Source organism: Triturus cristatus, chromosome 11 (assembly GCF_964204655.1).
Source record: "Triturus cristatus chromosome 11, aTriCri1.1, whole genome shotgun sequence".
Classification (NCBI taxonomy): Eukaryota; Metazoa; Chordata; class Amphibia; order Caudata; family Salamandridae; genus Triturus; species Triturus cristatus.
The window spans coordinates 187,378,278-187,403,718 of NC_140594.1; the positions used below are offsets into that span (position 1 = coordinate 187,378,278).

Here is a 25,441-nt window from a genome sequence, read left to right on the forward strand (position 1 = left end):
TGATTCCTGTCCAGGGAAGACATGGCTTGGCAGTTCGGGCTGGACTGTTCCCATGAGGCACAGGGTCAAGACTGATTTGCATATGGCCATGTCTGAACTGGGGTGGCGTAGTGGGCAAAAGAACGATGGATTTAACCCAGATCTCTTGACTGGGGGAGAATGTCTGCATTGTCAGCATTCCGTCCATCATTTGTTTGTTGTAACGCTTTTCGCCCTAAGTGGGATGGGTATTCCCAGACGTGGGACCCGTGCTCACTACGCCACTGGAGTCAAGTTATCCTGGCTGATGACGGCTGATAGCCAGAAACCGGTCCTAGGATGCTTGATTCCTGTCCAGGGAAGACATGGCTTGGCAGTTCGGGCTGGACTGTTCCCATGAGGCACAGGGTCAAGACTGATTTGCATATGGCCATGTCTGAACTGGGGTGGCGTAGTGGGAAAAAGAATGATGGATTTAACCCAGATCTCTTGACTGGGGGAGAATGTCTGCATTGTCAGCATTCCGTCCATCATTTGTTTGTTGTAACGCAGTTCCCGTAGAGGCCTGGTGCATTCCTTTGGAATTCCAAGCCAGAAGCAATTAGTACTTTAAGTGGTGTGATGGTGACACGGGGCGTTCTGTGCATTTGGCACGCTGCGCAGAAACTCTAGTGAACCTCTGCTGAATGCATTTCCCCTTCTAGGGAGGCGGAGGTCACCAACTAAAGAAGACGCCACTCGATTAGTTGTACACAAAGTAATGATTTTTCGAAAGCTACAGCTAAACGTAAACTCTGGAGAAAGTATAAAATAAGTGGCCGTTAACACAGAGAGCTTAAGGATGTCAGAAAGGGGCACTGTAGATTGAATCTAATCATAGTTTTGGGTCAGTTGTTCGTATAATATTTCTGCCAGGAGTGCCACTGTTAGGCAGTGTAGATTGAAACTGCGTCACTTGTTTTGGTGGGGAAACCACGGGATGCTGTTAATAGAGACCACAGGTTGAATTGATAAATTTTCTGTTGCCGGGCCAAATCCTTTGTAATATGATGTTTAAAATATTTATGAAACCAGTATCAAATTGATGCCGGATGTGATGTGCGAAGTTGACTACATGTAATGCAATAAAGGCATTTTAGGCGCGTAATTATTTAATAAATGTCACAGACTGTAAAATACGACACTTGACAGGAGGCAAGCATTAAACCTACCTAGATAATGCTGATGTCTACATTACCACCTACGGCGAATGCATTACTTGGAGAAATGGCATCTTTGGTAGATACCATTCAAGATAGGTTCGGCTTTCCAGTAGGCTTAACCCCTTCAGCGCTGCGGGAATTCCCCCGCGGTGCTGAAGGGTTCGAGCGCGGGCGGGCCCATGACGGAACGGTTCCGTCATGAGCACAGCGCAACCGATGCTCATGACGGAACCGTTCCGTCATGGGCATGGAAGGGGTTAAACAAGCACGCGCGCCTCGCGCTGAAAGTTATAAAAAATAAAAGAAGTGGTGCGCGCAAGAGCGAGCACCAGGCCATATGTTTTGAATTATCGCGCCCGTGTCTGGGCACGATAATTTAAAACATATGGCGCCCGTGCGGGTAACCGCAAGCAATAGGCCACGCTTGTGCATGTGTGGCCTATTGCTTGCGGTTACCCGTGTGTGGTGAGCTTTTGAACGCCCCTTACAATAAGTCTCGCAGAGCAATGCATGCGCGCTGCTAGGCTAGACCTAAAAAGTCCAGTCCTTATGGGAGGTTACAAGGCAGTACCAAAGAGGGACTACTAAGCCTATTTATCAATCAAAAGCAACGATTTCAAAAGGACAGTATCGGAAGCCAATTGAAAAGATGGGCGGGAAATGGGCAGAGCTTCTTTTCCATACCTCAACACAGCATGCCTCGCAGAGCAGTGTATGCGCTGCACAGGGTCGACCTAAAAAGAAGAATCCAAAGTCTGCTGTCCCTGCAGAGATCAATGCCTTTTGGAGGCTATGCTGGACATATTCAAGGTAGCTCCACACCACTCTTGGCCAATTAGTTTGCCAGTTCCTGCAGTTTGACAATTGTGATGCTACAGCATTACACACCTTTATGGGCTCTGTCTTTTGTGCTTTTTTCAATAAAGCAATGCCCTCCAAGGTGCTGGAATCTCATGCTCTCTGCACTGTCACTGGCACCACAGCTGGTTTAGTGCTCGGCACTGCTTCGACCTTCAAAGTTAGCAAACACTATCCAAGCAGCAAGGAACAAGGTTTGTGACTGTTTCAATGATGAGCCCCTAGCAGAGCACCTTCCTAGAGCCCAAAGGTTCACCGGGATGGAGCAATATTTCAGACTGGATTCTGAACCCCTTGCTATGCCAAAGACCGTGGCGACACATAGGAAGATGACTTCAAGCATGACAATCTGCTCCCTACTTAGAGTACAAATGCTGGACTTTCCCTGCACTTAACAAAATGCTACAGGTCTTGATACCTCTCCTCAAAAGGACATCCCATACCATTGTGGTCTTTCTTCAGAGGAAGCCTGTTTTTTTTGATGGTACAAAAAGCAGCAAATGCCTTGAAATTCTCTTTGCCTACGACTAGGGCAAGGCCTAACATTTTGACAGAAATTCTGCAGCATTCTCTGCTATCTCAGAACCACTGCTGTTGTTGTTGTTAGATTGGGTGAAACCCTTCCTGGGCCCAGTATTCCACAGACCAATTTCAAAACACAAAACGGTGCCCTCTAACCCAAAGATTTGCTGGCACAATCTTTTCTTTTTTAGAGTCATATGCTTCAGGCCTTTTCTGCTAAACTGAATTCTAATGTCTTTCCTATGGGTCTTCCAGACCAAGAGTCTAAGTGGCTTGATTCTAGGGACTGAAAAGTCTCTTTCAGCCAACCTCTTCACACTGCTAATGCCACATGACGTCTTGGCCACCATGTCCGTATTCTATGAGAGCAGGTGAAATTTGCTATCAAGCCACATGAAAAAGCTATTTTTGGATCAGTTCAACATGTGCATGATAGCTTGATCCATGACCACAGCTGTTACCCTGTGTCGACACGTTTTAATGAGCTCCATAGGTTTCTCTTGAGAGGATTGATCAAACCTAATGGGCATCTGACAGTGAAAAGCTCTACAGAGAAAAAAATGGCTCCTAGCTTAAGTGATTCTAAAACAGTCATGCAAAAGTGGACTTATTTCCAAGAAGGACTGAAGTCTGAGGACAATCCTGGTCCGTCGTCTCTTCAATCTTTCATTCGGCAGGAAGAAATTCAAACTTTTGCCCCTCAACATAGTAGGAGTTTGGATGATGTCCATCTGCATCTCCCAAACACTTATTTTCATCTGCCGATCCACTACACTCACAAGCATTACCTCAAATTCACTATGGGGTCTCAATTCCATAAGTTCTCAATTCTAGAATCAGGTCTCATGATGCCTCTAGTTTTCACCAAGGTGTTTGCGGTGGTGGCGGTGGCTTTACTAAGAGGTGCACCCATTTCTATACTTGGACAGCTGGCTAGTGAAACAGATGGTCCTCTGCATTGTTCTTGGAACACCTTCAATGTACCATGACCCTTCTGTAAGACTTGTGTTTAACCACTAACCTTAAGAATTCTCATCTTGTCACCACTGAGAGGCTGCCCTTCGGAGGACCTGTATGAAGGCATTTCCTCCTCAGCAGATGGCAGATATTCATGATAAGTTTATGAATGTTTCTACCTCGGATAACTATTCCTCTTCTGTAAGTCCTCCACCTGTTGAGGAGAATGGCTTCATTCATCCTGTTGGTGTCACGCACCAGAAGGCAGACGAGGCCCCTGTAGTGGTGTCCGAGGACACAGTGGTTCCAGCACTAAGGGAGGCTCTTGGCTTGCAGATTGCAACTCCTTGACCCGCACTAGAGGATTTTCCCCTCTAAACCTTTGGTGGGTTGTCTCTTCAGCAGCTTCAGGAACTGCTGGGACCCCCAGAGGACAAGTTATTGACCCAGGAAAGATGGCATGTAACCACGGCTACATGCGACTGGTAGTTCAGTGGTGACTGTACTTCGGCCACCCTCTTTGGGTGTGGGCATCAACCATGCAACCAGGACCCCTGCACCATCTGTGTGGACCGAGTGCCTGCGGAAAGACCCCAGTCGACAACGTTGCATCCATAGCATCCTTGAACATCTTCTGCATCCTTCATCCCTTGCATAAGAACCACTTCCATTGGAAAACCCTGCAATGGATAAAACTGCCTGGATCTGACTGAGGAATGCTTCTCCTGTTAAACGAACTGTTCTTGAGGGACTGGCTGATTCCCCTGACTGGCTCCCGACTGGAGTTTATCACCGACAGCGACTCCAAGTGACTGCATTAAACCTTTTTTGATTTTGTATATCCTAGAAAGGATGTAAAAATGAGTATGTTTTAACGGTATTTTAGTTTTCATCTGGGATTTTATCGAATTAATTGTTTTCATTTGCTAAATTATGTAGGTTAAGGGAATGTATTTATAAAAAGCTGTTATGCTACATATGCTATGCGTTGAAGGACCTATGGTCTAAATAAACATTTCCTTGACTGAGTTACACCAAGCCCACCTTTTGCTGAAGACCTTTCTAGGAGTCAAATCTGTTAAATGTGCCAGGGCTTGTTCACAGTTGAGTGAAACAACCTGATTTACTATACCTAGTAAATTCTATACCTCTGCAATCCTCCGGTGGATCTTTTTCATTCTGGTGTCTAAAAACACAAAAACACAGCCTACTTTTATAAAGTGGTGTTGGATTTCTTTAAAGTCTTGTCAATTCCTTTTTCAATTGTTTTGGTGCTGTTTAAATGCTTTACACATGTTTCTTACGTGTAAGCCATGCTGCATAGAGCTACAGCTCCACAGGGTTGAGCGGAATGTTTGACAAACGAAACCTATGGGTCATAAAGGGGGCTGAGCGAGTGTATCACACGATGAGGTTGCACAACCCCACCATATAATACACCCCATTTTCTCACATCACATCCTTTGTAATGGCTTGCTAACCCTGGAGGAAATATTTGATCCTACTTAAGACATAGTGGCTGTGTGCCATCAAGGATATACTAAACTGTTTTTGCAGTTGCGGCAGTTGGAGGGATAAGTGAGTAGGCTGCATATAGTGCCTTTTAATTCATGGTCTCTGAGAACCACAGCCTCTGCCACGAAAGCGCTGAAAAGCCTGTTGCACTGGAGGAGGGAGTCTTGATTTGACGGACGTGGAAACCCCTACTATAGCCACAAGGAGGTCAAAATTGCTGGTGGAACTACCTTGTGGGAGCAGACTGGCCAAAGGAACATGCTGTTGCTCTGCTCTCTTTAAAGTTCCAGGACTGAGTCCGCTTTATCCCCCAAAAGGAGGTGAGATCCGTCAAAAGGCCTATCCATTACAGATGCCTGCATGACCCTGAATAATCCTGTTAATCTCATCCATGGGTGGTGGTGGAGAGCCATACTCGTGTCTAATGCAAGTCCTATGCAATCGGTTGTGTCCAGTCCTAAATGTATGAAAAATCTCGCCACATAGCGGCCATCCTGAATACCCTAAATGAGGGATGCCCAAAGGCCGCATGGACCCGCTGGTAGAACCTGAGCCTCCCTATCCTAAATGGCATGGAAATAACGACCAAGGAGACAGCTGGCATTCATCTATCTGAAAGTAAAGTTTGTGGAAAAGTAAATTATTTTGCTAAACGTTTCAATCCTCTTAGGGGAGTGGCAGGAAAAGCGTTCGGATTGACGCTGCTGGTGGATGCTTGAACCATCAGGCTCTCTCGAGTGGGATATTAGTGAAAAAGGCAGGGTAGCCAGTTACAGGGTGAGGGGCAACCTGTCTATTGATGAGCGGCCCTGCGCAGGGATCAACCCAGGTAGGCAATAGGGTGTCAGTAAGTGTTATGTTATGTTACTGGGTATTTGTTGAGCGCGTGGCTACTCCCAAGAGTGTCCCGGCGCTGAGTGCTGCTGGGGAACCCATCCTGGCTTTCCCTGTGAGATGGTCCCTACTGGGCATCTCCAAGGTGAAGACAAGCATCCCCGGCGCTGATGGGGCCGTAAGTGGAGATTAAGCAAGCTATTGCCCAGAGTTGCTGAGTGGGATCCATGGTTAGAGTGGGCACCGAGGCGAGAATTATCGTGTCCGCTGACCTTGGTCCAAGACCCTGCCGCGTCGGGAATCGAACCCTGTTCCCAGGCCGACTTCTGCTTCCGGGTCTGCCGCCTCTAACCAGTGAGCCACACCACTCCACTAAGTGCCTTGTTGAAGGGCATGTGTGGCTCAGTCAGAGCCTGGCCAGGTTCCATGTTTGGCAAATGTTCTTCACATCACAACAGTGAAAGAGGTGCTTTCCTCCACGGAAAGTCCCAGGAGAGACACATGGCCAGTATCAGGTGAAATGTTAATTCATCATACCAGCTCCCCCGACCGCCTCGAACAGGTCTCGGCTGCCTGTTTCCACTGGTGCTGCATGAACCCACCACCCCCTGCCCATCTCCTGCTCTGCTCCCGACTGCGTGCCAGATGCTTTAGCATGTCTGTTGTGCATAGTCTGTTCTTTTATCAAAGGTCAGTTTTATTCCTGTATTAGCCCGCTTATTAGCCCGTTCTCCTCTCTGTAATCTCAGCTTTCATTTCCTGTATTCGCCCGTTAAGTGTCTACAGTTAGCTTACATTTACTTTATTCATGTATAAGCGTGTGCTAGTTAGCATTTTTTATTTACTGTATTAGTTAGTGTCCTGAGCCACTCGTTCCTGCCATTTTTTGCTGCTGTTTGCCGATCTAACCTCCGCCACACAGCGCCTCTCCCTACCCCAGGACCTACTTAATGGAGGGAGGCCGCAGTGCGGCTGCGGCACAGGTGCGCCAAAGGTAAGCCTGTCTGCACCCATCCTCACCTGGACCACATCCAGCGCCAGGAACCCTGGCCTTCCTGCAATCCATTACTATACCACCACCGAGCTCCTGCTCCTGGCCCCAAGAAGCCGCAACAACAACTGCTGCATATACTCTCCATGATCAACAGAAGGACCCCCTCGCCTGCCAACGCTGTTACTTTACCTGTACCACAGAAACCCTTGCCGCTCCCCCGCAGTCGACCTTCGACCTCCTGCAACAGTTTCTGTGCATGCTGCCCAACACCCGATCCCTCTGCAAACATGCCACATAAATCTGGGACACCATCACCCTCCTCATCCCCAACGTGATATTCATCACTTAGACCTGGCTCATTCCGTCTTCAAACCCTGACATCGTGACCACAACACCCCATGGCTACAAGATGATAACACAGAGACCGTACCAACAAGCATGGAGGAGGCATCGCCATCATCCACAAGGTAACCCTACAATGCACCATAAACGAAGAAGACATAGAACACCTCAAGTTCCAAATCCGATCCGACACAAAGAAAACCATCAAAGGAATCCTCGCCTACAGACTCCCGCGCTCTTTACCCATCTACTGCAATGCCATCTCCGAATTCATCTCCCCCCTAGCAATCGACTCCAAGCACTACAGCTTCCTCGGCGACCTCAACTCCCACCTTGACGACCCGAACGACACCAACTCCACCAACCTCCTGGAAAGCACAAGCAACATCAGCCTAATGCAGCTGATCAACAGCCCCACACATAGCGCAGGACACACTGGGCCCCGTCTTCACAGCCAGCGACAGAATCAAGTTCAACCATGTCACCCAGCTAACCTGGACCGACCACATCATCATCCACTTCGCCATTGCAGGCTCACTGGGACATACCACCAAGCCCCCCCATCCCCTTTGCACCGCAGATGGAACAAAATCACTGGGACTCAAAGGACAACCGTCCTCAACACCACCAGGCCCGACATCAATAGCAACTTTGAACTGGCCTTAAAGAACTTCTCCGACTTGATCTCCAACTGCGCCGACACAGTCGCCCCCATGAAAGTGGCCAGCACAAGCAGATCCAGCAAGCACGCCAACTGGTTCACCCCCGAACTCTGGACCTTCAAACGCAAATGCAAGCGACTGGAGAGACGATGGCGCTCAAGCCTGATTTTCACAAACCTTACCAAATACCACCATAGTCTCAAAGAAGCCAAGAAGGACACCTTAACAAACCGCATTGCGGCATGCACCAATCACATGAAGAAACTCTTCAGCATCGTCAGAGAGTTCTCCTGCCCTTCTGCCACTGAGAATACAATCTGCCCTTCCCAAGCTCTCTGCGACACCCAGCCGGACTACTTCTACAACAAGATATCAGACATCTACAGCAACTTAGATCTACAACCCACTGACTTCGGCCACCTTCTAACATTTATGAACACCACACACTGCCACATGATCACCTCTTGGAAACCGCTCACCACACCGAGCACCACAGCCATCATGACCTCTCTTCACTCCGGAGCACAAACGGACCCCTGCCCCCAACACATCTTCACCCTGGGACGGAAGGAAATCAGCAGTGCACTCACCAACATCCTCAACTCTTCCATCAGCATGGCCATCGTCCCAACACATGGAAACAAGCATAAGTTAAACCCCCTCCTGAAGAAGAAGCCCTCCTCCAACCCCAACGAACTCAAGAATCACCCCATCTCACTGCTTCCCTTACCCACCAAGTTCCTGGAGAAAACCGTCGATTGCAAGGTCTCAGAACACCTAGAAGAAAACAACCTACTTGATGCCTCCAGTCCGGGTTCCGCTCCTACCACACCACCGAGACTGCCTTGATCGCTGCAACTGATGACATTAGATCCCTCCTCGACCAAGGTCAGACAGCATCCCTGATCCTCCTAAACCTCTCAGCAGCTTTCAACACTGTATCCCACCACACCCTAATCTCAAGACTCCATGACATCTGCATCCAGGGAAACACCCTCAAGTGGATCACTTCCTTCCTCACAAAATGCACTCAGAGAATTCACCTACTGCCCTTCACCTCTGAACCCAAAAACATAATCTGCGGTGTCCTCCAAGGCTCCTACCTTCTTCGACGTCTACATGACTCAGCTTGCCGACATTGCCTGCACCCATAGATTCAACAACGTCACCACCTGGATGAGGTCCAACTGCCTGAACACAAACAAGACAAAAGTGCTTCTCTTCGTGATGAACACCTCACTGTGTGACGACACATGTTGGCCCACCGAACTCGGACCCTCTCCAACCCCCACTCACCACGCCCGCCACCTCTGCATCATTCTGGACAGCAAACTGACCATGAAGCACCAGGAAAATGCATTTTCCTCCTCCTGCTTCCACACCCTCTGCATTCGAAAGATTTTTAAATGGATCCCAGTCAACACCAGGAAAACAGTCACTCAAACCCTCATCACCAGCCGACTTCACTACGGAAATGCATTCTACGCCAGAACAACCACCCAACTCCTCATGCGACTCCAGACTATGCAGAACACCACAACCAGACTCATCCTCAACTTCCCCAAATGGACCAGCATCAGCACCCACCTGACAAGCCACCACTGGCACCCCGTCCAGAAGAGATGCCAGTTGAAGTTGCTAACCCACGCATACAAACCCTCCACAACATTGACCAACCACTGCCTGACTTTCCACCAACCCGCCAAACAACTCTGCTCGCCGCCATCGCACACGTCCCCCACGTCTGCCGAAGCTGCAGTGAAAGTTGTTCCTTCTCCTACCATGTTACCAAATCCTGGAACGACCTCCCCCTCCACCTTCAAACCTCACTATCACTCACCACCTTCAGGAAGGGACTCAAGACCTGGCTTTTCCCTCAAAGGCCAACGGGTCTTCAGCGCCTGGATACCCCAAGGAGTGATAAGCCGCGCTATATAAATACTGTTTGACTGATTGATTGGCTGGCATTCTGGGGTTCGTCGTACCACTTGCCCTCATTATATTAAGGGGAACATAATGTTCATAATTGTTGTCAGAATCCACGCCAAATCAGTTATGTAATGTCTGGGCCCCACCATGTGGTAAGGGCAAGGTATTCAAGTCAGAGGGATTGCCAAAGGGTTCCATGTTAATTGAAGGCAGGCGCAACTTCGGTCAAGGGAGATTCAGTTCAGAGTTGGATAGCACGATAGGCTGCATATCTTCAACCTGCGTTGAAGTTGATGTGAACAGACCGGATGCAAGAGGTGGCACCAGAGCCAAAGCGTGCACCAAAGTCAGTGCTGGACCTGCTGTGGATCCCTGGGGCACCAATGCCATAGAGGGTGAACTCACCAGCAGAAGTCATACTTGAGGCCTGCTGAGGGACCTGGCAAAGTGGCAAAGATGTGCAGCATAGCACAATGAAGGCTTCTACTTGCTGCGATGCTGAAGACGGAACTGAGAACTCCGGGTACGTCAGGACCACACTCAGAAAAAGCTACAATGATTGGGAAATAAAACCAGGAGGCTCAGTGACGCCATCACACCCTCTCTTGAGTTCTAGAGTGGAAGAAAGGGACTGTTTCTCACTTTTGACTTCTTATGTTTCCTCTTTGACTTACCCGAAAGACTTCAACTGCAATGAGGACCTGAAGCAGGAAAAGGACCTTCCTTTTGAATTCGACCATTCACGGTGCAGTCTCTTCTTGTGCTTGGCTATGTAGAGTTTAAGCTTTGTGTTCCTGGTATGGCTTTCAGGTTCATCTGAGCACAGTTGTCACAGGCCTTGGAGTTGTGGGTCCACCCCAGGCACCACAAACAAACTTTGTGCGAGTTTGTCACAAACAACTGTTTGCAACAGACCCTGCGAGGTTTAAACACTTTCGTTTTAAGAGTAAATTTGGAAGAAAGTCTCATCTGAGACTTTTCTGGAGGTGCCAAAAAAAGGAACTGACATCAGCAAGCACTGGTGGCTGCATAAGTGGCTCTGCATGGTACTTCCAGAGCGAAATGGCTTTGACTTGGAGCTGCATGACACCACCTATCGGCACACAGAGGTACTGCCCATAACTTTCCAGATCCAGTCTGATGCCTGAAGAGTGCTAACGTGATAAGGAATCTGTGGCTAGAGGTATCCTTCCAAAGCCAAGTTTAAACTCATCACCACAGTGAAAAACGAATAACTTACTCACCTACTACAGAACGAACTCCTTTGCTAATTTTCACCCCACCCTCTCACAGCATATAAAATCCAAAGGCTTCAGTAAATTTATGAACACTATAATGTTATCAAGTACTATAATAAGCGGGGAGTCATTTCCAAAACAAATAATACTCAAGAAGAAATCATTATAGCATACAAGGTAATTAATAATGTTTATTTCAACAACATACTGATACGATAAAGTAAAACACAAAGGTACTCAATCCTTTATTCAATACAGGATTAGTCTGCAGATTCTTTGCAACTGTGACTGGAACTTTAGATACAAATAATGCAAAGGTTTAGGAATATTTATGTGTTTTACAGTGTGATACATTGACTGTAGTAGGGCGGATTTAGGGCAATCTGATGAGGTAGGTTAGTAGTCTCGAGCAGGGTGACTGGTGCATAGCATTTGGTAGCATCTTGTAGTGTCACACAAAACCATAGTTTGAAGCCTTAGCTGTCAGATTTTATTGTAGCTGTTAAACGTGCATTCACCAAAAAAGCATCTTGTCGCTAGGAATGAGGTAAAAGTGAAAGCTAACATGTTAGCAGAAAAGGTGTTTGTTCTGAATGTTTTCCTAAACATCAAGTGAGATGAGATCTTTTTGATTTGAAGAGGGAGGTTGTTCCAGAGTTGTGGACCAAGAAAGGATAATGCTCGCCATTCAATTCTTGAATGTTTAAAACATTTAACAGAAAACAGCATGAGGGTATTAGATCAAAGCTCTCTTCCAGTGACATAGAGAGGAAAAGATATGAAAGAGGAGATTTTTCTGTCATTATAGACCCTTGAGCATGAGCCATAGTACATTCTTGAATTGAATACATTGATTCTCTGGAAGGGAGTGTAGTGTCTTTCTAGCTTTGCTAACTGAGGCAAGTTTTCTGATCTCACAGACTAGTCTAGTGGCAGTGTCTTCACAGCTTGTTAATCAGGTAATCTGGCAGCCCTAAATAAAGGAGGTTACAGTTGTACATTCATAACGTAATACAAGCAGTAGCCAGTTTAGCATAGTTTTCCTGTAGTAAACAGTAAAAGACCTTTTGAATACCTTCACATATTAGAAGTTTGGAAGCGTCAAGACAGTTGGAATGATCAAGGAAGGAACTTTTTCAATGAGGTTTCCTAATGCCGAAAGAAGTGAGATAGGCTTATAGTTTCCTACCACTTCTCCATCTATGTTCTACTTTTTAAAAAGAGGAGTTGTTACTCCTTCCACTCCTAAGGCACCTAAGTTAGAAGTAATATGTGATTCATTCTATTTGTAAGAGTGGTTGCAATTATTTTTAGATAGGAATGTAAAAAGATACAAATATTGCTGGGGAGCCTGATTTGACCGTTTTAAATACCGATATAGTCTCTTATAATTTGGTAGGCCCAAACTTAACCCATTTTACTTCTAACAAAGCTGCTTTAAAATATAGAGTATCACCCTTGGAAGGTGACTGTCAGATGTGGTTTCCAACTACATGTTCAGAATTTTGGGAACAAAGAAGCAAGCTAATTCTTCCCAAAATATTTGTGAAGAGGGAAACTCTGATGATCTACAACTCATCACTGACAACACACTGACTGTAGTCATCTACAATATTTAGCTGGCCTAATTCACATTTTCTTCCTGTAATGCTGTTAGAAGAAGGTCACAGTCCTCCCTTTCTCCCATTTAAGGCGGTCTTCCAAACCACGATTTGGCTCATCTTTATGAAGAAAAAGTGTTATCACATATAGTCAGTACTCAAAAAATTCATTTCCACTCATCCAAACCGGTAAACAACGTTTACCACAAATCTTTCTCCCCGCAGGGAATCACATTGCGGTCGTTACAACGAACGCGTTGTGATTCCGCATACCATTACTCAGCAAGTCGGAACAACGACTTGCGGAGGGGGGGGGGGGGGCGGGGGGGGGAGGAGGTGTTAGATTTAAAATCCAACACCTTCACTACTGTCCGCACAGACTGGAGTTGGAATAGTAAATTATACTATTCCAACATCCAGCACCCCGAACTAATGGTATGCGGAATCACAACGCGTTCGTTGTAACGACCGCGTTGTGATTCCCTGCGGTAAAAAAGAATCCGGGATAACAACACACATTCATCCAAACCAGATTACAGTTCAACATCTGTTGTGTGACTCACAAGACCGTTCTTCTCAACCCTCCTGCCAGGCCCTTCATCTCCCCCTCCCACCTCACAACACTTATTATCTTCAGAACACAGAGATGGCTCTGGAGTAAGGACTTACTTCACCTGCAAATAACTGCCTTTAACACTGTATTTGCTTCAAAGCAGACCTTTTCTAATTCTGCGACTAGTACCATCAATGCAGTTTGAAAACTTAGCTGTTCTGGATACGCCTTAACTGTCTATGTATTATATGCCTCCTGTTTCAGATTTCCTTCCCCTCCTTTCCTTTTAGTGCCATTTTCCTTTCTTGACATATCTTCATTCTTGCATTGTAATTGTCAAGTTATTTGGAAAGAACATTTAAGCCTTCTAAGGCACAGATGCAGAAACATGCATACATAAAATACATAAATAAAATCTCTCATTGTTCCATTAAGAAACATGCTATGCTTGGAAAAGGTTACAGAGTATTTGACAGACAACTTTTCCTTTTCAAATCTGATGTCAACTTGCTGACAGGCAGGTGTGGACCAGTGGAACTGACAAAAGATGCAGGCAGTACTTTCCATCTCCATACAACAGCAGAAAGAATCACAAACTCAATTAGAAATGAGTAAACTGTAAAGGAGCAACACAACACAAATACACATTCTGGTTTATTTTAAGATGTTTTTCAAGATATACAAAATAGCAGTCTCTGATACAAGGTCAAGCTTTAGTACATGTTTTTCAGATGAGATAAGAAAATACCTTTTTTACATTTCCATTATTATGGCAACATTAGGTGCACAGGCTCAAAGATATGGGTAATAAAAATAATATCATTAAGAAGGACAAACAGTCAACATTCTAAAAATCTTGACTTATTGATATTTACATGAAATAAGTGGAAGATGTATTGTTTGCGTCTTAGTAATTAGACAAATTTCAAATAAAAAAATATTGTTTGTCAATTTAGTCCCCACTAGAGATTATTCCTGTCACATACTCGCTAAGTGAGTCTCACTAAACATATCGCAAGGCCACTAGATTTAACATCTTAACACTGCAGCCAGTATTGGGTCATTCTTACGTAAGTAATGCACTCCTTAAAGCGGCGTAGGACGATACTTTAATAGGATCGCAAAATTGAAAAAAACTGTATCTGAAAAGAAAAATAAAGGGCAAAAAGCCTCAGATACAATTGTGCTACTTATCTGAGCCGCTGCTTCTAGTCCTCCTAACTTGACATTGACTGAGCAACATTGCCCTACAATATAATCTATGAGGGTAATGTTTGGGCTACACCGGAAGAATGAGTGTTTGTTGCCCTCAAGACTTTAACACAGTAAAAGGGGATTCATAATTATTATTTAAAAATGTATATTTAGCACAACACATTTTATTTTTGCAAGGGGGATTACAAGTTCTAACAAGTCTCATTAACAGGTCATGGCTTTTACTTAGTCACTCAACAACAAGAACACACTGGCGGAATAAACGCCTCTCTGATATTTTTCTGGTAGGCTTTTCCTTCACAAGAAGGTCAATCACCTTTTTTAGTATGCCTTTAGATGCTAAAAATTAAATCAGCAATAATGTTTTTTTTGTACAGAGATTGTGCTGTGGCAGTGAACCCAGAGAACAGTAGATGAAAAACTAATGATTAGAGCCTTTTTGGTGGAGTCTACAAGACAGTTCAGCAGTCTGGTTGCAAAAACATTGTGGGCTTAGCAGGAACATAGAAGGGGCTTGCAAGCCCCCCATGCCTAAGACTGGTTGGCTTTAATGCACTCTTATTTACTGCCTTCTTATTCAATGGCATGTCTTTCCATCTTGTGTATGTCTGTCCCTCTCCTGGAGCATTACCAATCTACTTGTGTCCTTCCACTTTTTTTTTTAGTGAACAAGTGCATGTTTTTCCAGCTTTCTTCCTTCTGCTTGTTTTCCTCCTCCACTCTCACTGTGTGCTTCTTCTCTCCCGCCTCCTCCATGATGTACTTGCCCTTGTGTTGCTCTCCCATCATGTAGATTTCTCACTCGTGCGCTTCTCCCCCACCAACTCCATGTTGCTCTCCCTCCTGCTCGTTTGCATTTTTAGCAATCCATGTTGCCCTTCTCTTGCATTTCTCCAATTTACCAATCCAACTCACATCAGTAGATAAAAAGAAAGCCTGCATAATTTTGTAGGCAGTGCATGCCTGGTACGCATGCCTACAAAATTAAACGGACAGCAACTTCATACGTTTTTTTATTACTCTTCTCCAGCAATGGTGCACAGCATCACATTGGCAAAGCCAGCAGCTACTAAAGGTTACACCTATTTGCTTTGCCAATACTTATTCTGAATGGTACGTTCAGTGCAACCGCGACAGACAGTGAAAGATCTAGCGAGAACCAATTATTCTTTAGCAACCAAACAACCAGTAGAATGTCAATGTTTGAGAGGCTTACAAATGGAACAATAGTCAAATACTACATACCTCGAAAGATCATTAAGGAGACTAAGCACATCTTGCAAGGCATCGTTTCCTGCTGCCTGGTTTCCACAGCACTCAGTAGCCCGAGCTAGATGATTTGTGAGGAGACTGGAAACTTGTCGAGCCAGACCTGAATGCACAGCTTCTGGAGAACTACCTGACAATTGAGTAAAACAATTTGTGTTGTTTTAGGATAATAACATACTTGAAAGCAATTTAAAACCAGTATATGATTGCATCATCCATTACTTTTAGAGGTAGCAACTAATGGTCTGAAACATTGCAGGAGGATTTGGCCCTAACAGATAAATAACACCAGTCAATTGCCTAACTGATGGACTATTAAAGTTATCAATACCTTTCCCTCTTCTCTCAAGCAAGACGCCACCTTCTCCCAGCAGAGACAATCCAATTCTATAGATTCTTAGGTTAGCAGCATGACTAGCGATACAGTACATATGGCAGGTGTTAGACCTGACAGCCTTAGGGTGTTCTTCCCCCCAACATTTTGCCTTCCTCCACCACTTTTCTGGCCTAATTTTGACTGGTACAAGGACTCTGCTCACTTTACTACTGCTAACCAGTGCTAAAGTGCTTGTGCTCCTCTCTCACCTAAATATGGGACTACTGGTTCATCTGCCATTGGCACATTTAATTCATTTATAGGTCCCTAGTAAAGTGGTAATACATATGCCCAGGGCCAGTACATTAAATGCTACAAGTGGGCATGCAGCACTAAATGTGCCACCCACTTAAGTAGCCCTTTAACCATGTCTCAGGCCTGCCATTGCAGAGCCAGTGCGTGCAGTTTATACTGCCAATCAACCTGGCAAAAAAAAACTTTTGCCAGACCCAACCAAACCTTCCCTTTTCATACATATAAGTCACCCCTAAGGTAGGACCTGGACAACCCAGGGAGCAGGGAGCAATTCTGCCGTTGAGCATAATAAACTTTCTGAATATCTTTTGGAGTGCCTGATGTCGTCGACATCAGCGAGGTCACACAAGTCCCACCCCGACGCACTGACGTCAGTTTTCTTCGGAGAACTTTTCCGCGCCACAACGCGGAGCCAGCAGAAACAAATCTGTGAGATTATGGGAACAGTGTGTGAAAAAGCAGTGAAACAGAAAGGGAAGAAGCGAATGGCGAGGAACAGCACCAAGAGGGACAGTGCTAAGCACTGCGTTACTGAAAGTCATGGAAAGGAAAGAGCAGAGCACCGCTCTGAGAAGCAACCCTGCCAAGTAAGGCGATATCCACCCTGGAGGCAGAAAAACATGTAAAAAATGTCGTGGCAGATGACTGAAATCTGCAACCACAGTCTATTACAGTGAAGGAGAACAAAGCCGGAACAGATGAGTAACGACAATTCACCCCAAGACAACACCATCAAGGAGTGCCGTATCCCCTGAAAAAGCCAAGGGACGAGGCTCAGCCATGAGAAAAGTATGAGGAGACCCCACACTGGAATAACCACGGTGTAGGGATGCAAAAGGACACCTGAATCTACCGACCAAGTACCATAAAAGAAGGAGTGGAACAAAGAAACAGAACAAAACATCCTGCCAGGGAAGAAGTGAAAGAGGCCACCCACAGAAGACAAAGCCATCCAGAGGGAGGCGAGTGCCGAAGACCAAGCTGAAGGGTCCTCGCAGAATGGGAGGAAGGGCGGGCTGTGAAGGAATCTGCGGCTAGAATCGTCTCTACCAGATACATCGTTACCGAAGGCAAGTAACTTGTACATCTGATAGAGACTACTAGCCGCAGATTCCTTAACGTAGAATAGATACCCTAGCCATACCCAGAGGGGAAGAGGGTCTGCAAGAGAACCCCACCAGCTTGGAACAACACAGGGCCCCAACAGGGGATGTGTCATGGGGACAGGAAGAACGGCCCAGTCCCCAGCAAGCAGAAGTAAGCCAGAACAAGTAGAAGGGAAGGCCAGGATACTACCAGCCTACCCGAAGGGCCCAGGGCGTCCGCCAGAAAACCCGGAGGGACAGACGGCACCAAGCATACACCAAAGGAAGAAAAGAACCACCCGCAAATCCAAGGAAAAGTGGTGGAACAGAGGCAGAGCCCGCCACAGGAGAACACACACACACCGAAGGGGACGGCTGAACAGATACCGCCCAAGGCAGGGCACAAGGCAGGAACGGCCCCCACAGGCAATAAATGCAGACGTGAGGAGGAACAGGAGCACACAAGCACACGCCGAGGCCCACGGAGACGGACCATAACCACCAGGCATGCGCAGCAGGCCGCTGGTAATACCAAGAAGCAGTATGCCCAGAACAACTTGAACGCAAGATGAAGACAGAAGCAAGGGAACGCCAGGACAAGCCCCAGAGAAGGACCGTCCAGGCGGCACAGCCCGGCCCACAAAGAGAAGTGGGACCGACCAGAAGATAAAGAGGAGAAGAACCAGAAGATAGGAGAACACTAGGAAAAAACCTAGCTCCCCTGGAACACCAGGCAGAGGACCAGGCCGAAACGTCGGAAAATAAGGTGGAAACACCAAGACACGATGCTGTAGACGGCACGACAAAAGTCAGACTAACGACCCAGCAGCTGAAGAGTAAAGGCACAACGCACGGAAACAGACATCCCGCAAAAAACGATGGCAAAACGTACGACAGGCAATCCCTGCAGAAGAAGGGTAGAAACCCCAACGGATACTGAGCGGGACAGAACCCGGAGCAGCACAAGCTGCGCCAAGGCAGAAGGGAAAAAGGAGAGAGAGACCGCACCAAGCGGCATACAGTGACGCCAGGAAACGAGAAGAACCCGAGAAGGCCTCCACACCCGCCAAGCGCAGGATATGGCTATACAATAGCTGACAAGGCCCCCACCTAGGATATGACACGTACCGAAACAAACTCGGTGAACACCTCTTAGGGAAACCCACAGCAGAGGCCAAAAACAAAAAAAGACCCGTAGGTATCACCACAGGCGGCTTACCAATCAGCCAAAAAATATACAGATGGTCCACTTGAGGACCTATATGGGTTCTCTAACAGCCAAAAATCACACAAAGTTGAAGGGCCGTACCAGCAGCCAACAGTACAGGGGGGGCCAACGTAAGGACACCGAAGGCATTCCAAGCCACACACAGCACACAGACGGGCCAACGGAAACACTAGGCCCAACGAGAAAGGTGGGATAAACATCTCCCATAAGACACCTGAGGACTAACAAGCCGAAGCTTATGGAGGGGGACGGAGCACGGCAAGAAGTCGCTGAATAGCGTAGTCCGCGTGGGTATTAAACAACAGAACCCCATCAAAGGGCAGGTCAACAAGATGCTCCCGAATATTCTGAGGAAAGACACTATCCTGCAACCAAGCATGGCGTCGGAGGGCCACAGAACTCGCCATAGCACGGGCGAGAGAATCAGAGACATCCAAGGCCGAACGGAGAATAAATGTAGTCAACTCCCGACCATCCAGCACACTGCGCCGCAGATCAGCACGGGCACCCTCGTGGGAGACAAAAGGGCCTCCGCAGAATCCCATAGGTCGGAGGTAGCCCTGGCCAAACACAAAGCGTGCTGAGCGCGCGCAAAGCAGCACTAGTGGAAGCGAAAATGTTACGCCCCCCAGGAGTCCAACCACCGGGCCTCCCGTGATGGAGTTAGCAACACCGAAGGCAAGGAAGGAAAAGCAGTCTGCAGGACAGGGCCCTGGGCAGATGGGTGGGACAAAAGGCAGACTGGGCCGTGCGGAGCAGGACGGTGGCGGTGGAGGAGCGGCTGAGGCAGTGGATCCTCTGTAGCAGGACGCCCCCATGCCCCCAGAAGAGAATCGTGGAGCGAGGCTTCAAAGGAAGAAGCCGCTCCCCTCCACCAGAGTCCTGGTGGAGAACCTCCAACAAGTGTTCCGTGGGGAGTGGAGCGACCGGGCGGCCCATCTGTAAAATATCGTTGGCCGTGGAGACGGCCATGACAATGGCCGCACTCTCCTTCATAGGGCGTCGTGGAGAAGAGAGCAACTCTTCCGTGGGTGAAGGCTGTAAAGTAAGCCGCCCGTCTCCATGCCCTGCTGGAGGAAGAAACGTCCAGCCCCTGTGGGGTGGAAGACCCATGGACAAGTGAGGGGCCTGAGGGGTCTCCGGAGAAGGCGGAGAAGCCGGCGGGGCAACCAACTGCAAGGAGCGGGAGAGCAGTTCCGGGGGTCGTGGAGAAGGCGTAGAACTCGCCCTGGAAGCCGCCGGGAAAAAGGCCACGATGCGACGACAATCCTCCGGAGAGTAGGGAGCATCCGGAGAAGAGTCGACAATCCGACGTCGGAACGGCACCGGGGAGTCCGCTATGGGCACCGGCGTGCCCTCAATCGGCACCGAAGTATCCACCAGGGGTGCCGAGTCGACCTCCACCACCACGTGCCACAGAGGAAAAAGGGGTGGGGTCGGCGCCAAAGCGGCCAATGAACGGCACAGAAAAGGCACCGGCTCGACCTCCGACGAGGCAGCCGCCTGCGCAGAGGACCGAGAGGGACTCGGGGATTCGCCCCGGGTCCCGGTCTCAACCCGCGGCGCCATCAGGGCTGGGGAGGAAAGCAGTCAGCGCCGAAAAGGCGTCAGCTCGGCCTCCGGTAAGACAGCAGCCTGCCCAGAGGACCGAGCGGGACTCGGGGATGAACTGGGAATCCCATCGACCTCCTGCGACACCACAGGGAACCCCGCGGGGCTTTGTGGTGAGGCGGGAGCGCCGTGGGTCAAAGAGGGGAACCCCCGTAGGGCCGCACCTTGACGACGCCACACCTCCAAACCCTGAAGCCGAACTCGTCTGTGCCGGGGGTGAAACCTTTTGTCAGGCTCAAACCTTCCCTTTTCATACATATGAGTCACCCCCTAAGGTAGGCCCTGGACCACCTAGGGGCAGGGTGCAATGTACTTAAAAGGCAGGACATGAACTTTTAAGTTTTACATCTCCTGGTAGGGGAAAAACTCTCAAAATCGTTTTTCACTGTTGCAAGGCCTCCCTCTCCCATAGGATTACACTCACATTACCTTATTACATGTTTTAAGTGTAATTCCCAATTGAAAAGAGATAAACCCTTTAAGTCTGGTGTCTCTGGAATCATAATTTAAAATCCAAATATATGGTGAAGTCGGATTTTAATTTGCAATTCTGAAAGTGCCACTTTTAAAAAGTTGCAAACATAAGATGATGGGCGGAGCGCTGAAACTCTTCAGACACCTACCCCTCATCACAGATCTGGGTTGAATCCATCATAGTTGTTTAGCTCACTTCGCCACAACAGTTCGGACACAGCCACATGCAAATCAGTCTTGACCCTGTGCCTCATGGGAAAAGTCCAGCCCGAACTGCCAAGCCATTTCTTCTGTGGACCGGAAACAAGCATCCTGGGACCGGTTAAGGATTAACAGCCCTCATCAGCTAGCTTGAATCCCGTGGCAAAGTGATCAAGGGACCCACATACGGGCATACCCTGCCAACTTAGGGCGAAAAAGCAAACACAAGGAGATGATGGATGGAGCGCTGAAACTTTTCAGACACTCACCCCAGTCACAGATCTAGAAAGTTGGCATTTTCTTGCTTTAGACATATGGTGCCTGTAGATGGTCTCGGATTGCATGACTTGGTGTAGTTGGCAGTTGGGCTTTGTGTATTCCTCCTAGACTGCCACATGCAATGGGAGTTTAGGTGTGTCTCAATGTGCCATCTCTGGCAGAATGGGAGAGAGGAGCTGGGCACAGACTCACTTACATCTGAATAGGCTCGGTCCTGTCCAAAGTACAAAAGCATGCATACCCCCATGTAGTGAGTCCGGAGTTAGGGCAGGATGAGAGGACATCTGTTCACTTTAAAGGCATGTCTTTATGTCTCCCCCACTTCAAAGGCACCACTGGGTATAAGTACTGGACCTCGGACACCACTACTTCAGCAGCTGCGGATACTCTGCCAGGAAGAAGAACTGCTGTGATGCTGAAGGACTGCCACTCTGCTGGACTGTACTCTGTGGGACTCCTGCTTTGCTGTGCTGATCTGATGCCTGCTGCCCTCTTGCCTGGGTGAAAATGATCGGAACAGCATCACTTGACCCCAGAACCCAGAGTTACTCCAAGGTCTAGCTGGCTGGCCTCCTGATCTGAAGCCTCAGGGACATAACAGGCTTCCAAACCCTGCACCAGGACTCTGCCATCAGTGAGTCTAAACAGCCAAGTGGTACCATCTCAGTCCTGGACCCTTGATTGTGGGCCTCATGTGCTTGCCAGTGGAACTGACCCATCTACTCTGCTAAGCGACGCATCCCCTAGCAGAACCGACGCATCGCTGCTGCGAGGATTGGACCCATTGTAAAAGACTTGCATCATCGCCACCGCCTCCTGCACATTGGAACCAACACATTACCAACGGAACAGCCACTGCGTGGTGCTTTACCTGGAGCAAGTTTCCTGCATCCCTTGTCGACTGCAGCCTCGACAATGCTGAAACTCCACACTGTACCTTCAGCACTCATTGGAATTGACACATCGCCTCTGCTGCGTCTCGACACCAGACTTTGCATTGCAAGCTCCATCGTCAGGATCCTCGATGTCGACGCAACAGGACCTCACCCCCTCAGCCTCGTCGCATCTCAGTACTGATGGATCGCCTCTGCTGTGTGATGCATCTTCTTTTTTTTTTTTCAATCCTCATCTCACCATTCAGCGTCTGCAACTTTAGCTAGAAGCCGTCTTCTGGACCTGAGCACCCCAGGCTTCTGCAACTGCATTGGATTTAGGCCTAACCAGGCCAGCTTCTTCATACAAAGCTTGGTGTAAGCATAGGATCGGGGTTATCTGACCAGCCTCATCTCTCTACCCCATGATACAAACTGAGACCAAATATTAAAACGGTCATCATTTAAATAGCCCTGATCCAGGCGTGCCAAGGTGAATGCTGCCTTCAACCAGTCTCCGTACAGTGGGGGCTGCAGGTCTTTCCAAAGTTTACATATCTCCCTCCGGGCAACAAGAATTAGATATAGTAACAATCCTCTTTGCATTGGCCGCAGAAAATATGTCGCCTCAAAATCCATACCAAAAATTACTATAGAAAGATTCACATTGATCTTAACGTTAAGAATGGCACCAAGAACACACTCCACATTCTGCCAAAACCCACTTAGTTTACTACATTCATAAAAAATGTGTATATCAGCTTTAGGAAAGTCACATCTCAGACATTTAGGGGAAGCTAAAGCAGCAAATCTCGCTATTTTCACGGGGGTATAATAAAGTCTATTAACTACAAAAAATGATTCTTTTTTAAGGATGCCGGGTAAACAAACCTATATAGGGTTTGCAGTGCTAAATCATGTAATTCTTCCTCTTTAGAGTCCAAGAGTGACTGATTCCAAGTAGCATACTGTGGAGGGAGTTCTGCGACATCTGCATCAAGGAGTTTCTTGTACCAGTGAGCTACCTCCTTAATTTTAGGCTTTGAGTTTGAGGGTAAGCTCGATTTCCCAGTCTCCACATATTGACTCCTTTTCAGCTGCATATCAAGAGGCCAATTGTAAGTATTTAAATTTGGAAAAGGAGTCCCCTGTTTTTATTCTTAATAAATCCCACGGAAGAACTCCGTCCGAGGATACAAGGTCTGACCAAATCAGGATGCCAGCCCTTTTGATTGGAAGCGCAAGACTATCATCTAGGCATGCTGGTGTCCCGGGGGAATCCCATATAGGGGCAAATTTAGAATAATAGCCAATTCCCCATCTACTTCTAACACTGTACCACACATTAAGAGCTTCTCTTAAAACTTTCAAGCGAACTTTTTTTTAAAAACCTTGGTGCTTCAAATTTGTATAAAAACCCTTCACCTCCACCTCTACTATGGCCATTTCTCTCAATATCTTTCCCCAATTAGTTTCCTCGGGTGTTGTCAACAGCATCCGTATGTTTTTAAATTGAAACGTTAAAGTGTACCAGGCAATATCCGGAAGAGCGACTTACGGCTCAGCTTCTTCCACGAAAGTCTTGCACTCTTATTGGACCAGATGAAACATACCTATTTTGCCTTGAATTTTACAGATTTCCTTACTAGAGAAATCTAGGGGGATAGTGTTAAAAAGATATGTTAACTTAGGTAATATTACCATCTTAACTAGATTGACCTTACCATAAATAGTCAGCGGGAGATTTTTCCATCTAGTGAAGAGGTGGTCAACCTCTTTAGCCTCCTTTTTAATATTAATCAGGGGTAGTCAGCGGGATATTTTTCCATCTAGTGAAGAGGTGGTCAACCTCTTTAGCCTCTTTTTTAATATTAATCAGGGGTATATCATCAAAATGGTTAACTATACTGATTCCCAGATACCTAAATTGTTTGCTCAGTCTGCCATCCCAATTATTGATGTTCCAGCACATCACCTCTGTTTTAGAGGAGTTAGCAAGATATCCAGAATACAAACCAAATTCCTCCAAAAGGGCTTCCGCTCTCGGTATTACCTCCACCGGATTGTTGGTATATAATAGCAGATCGTCTGCATATAGAGCTACTTTACTGCTATATTGGTGGAAACTAAAGGGGGTAATTAGTTCATCCTGTCTTAGAGTTTCAGCCAGGGGCTCAATATATAAATCGAACAGCAGGGGCGAGATGGGACAACCCTGCCTTGTTCCCCTGGATATAGTGAAACTTGCTGTTAACATTCCGTTTAACAGAATTAACGCCGAGGGTCCCTGGTAACAACTGATCTGAGTCTTAATAAAAATGGGTCCAAAGCCCATTACCCTCAGTACTTCCCAGAGGAAAAGCCCATCAGACTCGGTCGAAAGCTTTGGCTGCATCAAAAGCTGCTACAGCCAAGGGTCTCGGCCAAGCCACCGCCAGGTCTATAATACCAATCAGTTGGAGCGTCTGATCCTGAATATACCTTCCTGGGATGAAGCCCTTCTGGTCAGAATTAATCAATTGCGGTGCCACCTTGACCAACCTCCCTGCCAAAATGCTCAAAGATCTTATAGTCTGCATTCAGCAGGGAGATTGGTCTATACGAGTCCGCTTTGAGTGGATCCTTCCCTGACTTCAGAATAAGTACGATTGTAGCCTCCTTCTATGAAATGGGGACCTTGCCTTCCCGGCTGTATATATAATTAAACAGTTCACATAGTCTCGGGACAAGCTCGTCCTGGAGGTGTTTATACACCTCACCAGGAAGCGCATCAGTTCCTGCAGCTTTATTCTTCTTGATCTTATTAATGTGAATTCTTATCTCGCTCTCTGTTATGGGGGCTTCGAGACAATCTCGGCTACCTTCTGTTAATTGAGGTAAATATTTACGCCTTAACCATTTTTGGATATTTTCAGAGCTAGGTGAAATCTCCTCTCTATACAATTTTGAAAACAGGGAGAGGAGGCAGGTTTGCATAGCCTCTAATTTACAAGAGGTCGCCCCACTCTCATCTATAATTAATTCACTGATGTTATTTTTGACTCGGTCAGTTCTTGCCTTCCACGCAAGGAGTGCACCCGCCTTTTCACCATATTCAAAATTTTCCATATTATGAGATACCCACTGGGCCTTCACCTTAAAATCTAATTTGCCCCTATATTCCTGACAAAGACGATCTAAGTCACTGAGAACTTGAGTCAGTCTTTCGGGGTGCTCCTGAGAGTATCTTATCCTTTCAACCTCTAACTTGGCAATTTCTCCTTCCAAGTCATGGAGCTTTTGAGCCTCCTCACTGTTTTTTTTAGCAGATCAGACTATGTAACTGGCCTCGCATATGGGCTTTAAAGGCGTCCCAAACATAGTCTAAAGATGTTGATCCAATATTGATAG

At 47.1% G+C, this 25,441-nt stretch overlaps 1 protein-coding gene across 2 annotated transcripts in view; it reads right to left on the reverse strand.

Annotated features, from left to right (window-relative positions):
* HECTD4 (HECT domain E3 ubiquitin protein ligase 4) overlaps positions 1 to 25,441 on the reverse strand; it is a 2,430,065-nt gene that overhangs the window by 1,724,429 nt on the left and 680,195 nt on the right. For both annotated transcript variants that reach the window (XM_085634374.1, XM_085634373.1), the window contains exon 37: positions 15,647 to 15,800. In XM_085634374.1, the coding sequence (XP_085490500.1) occupies positions 15,647 to 15,800 (154 nt within the window). The remainder of the gene's footprint in view (positions 1 to 15,646; positions 15,801 to 25,441) is intronic.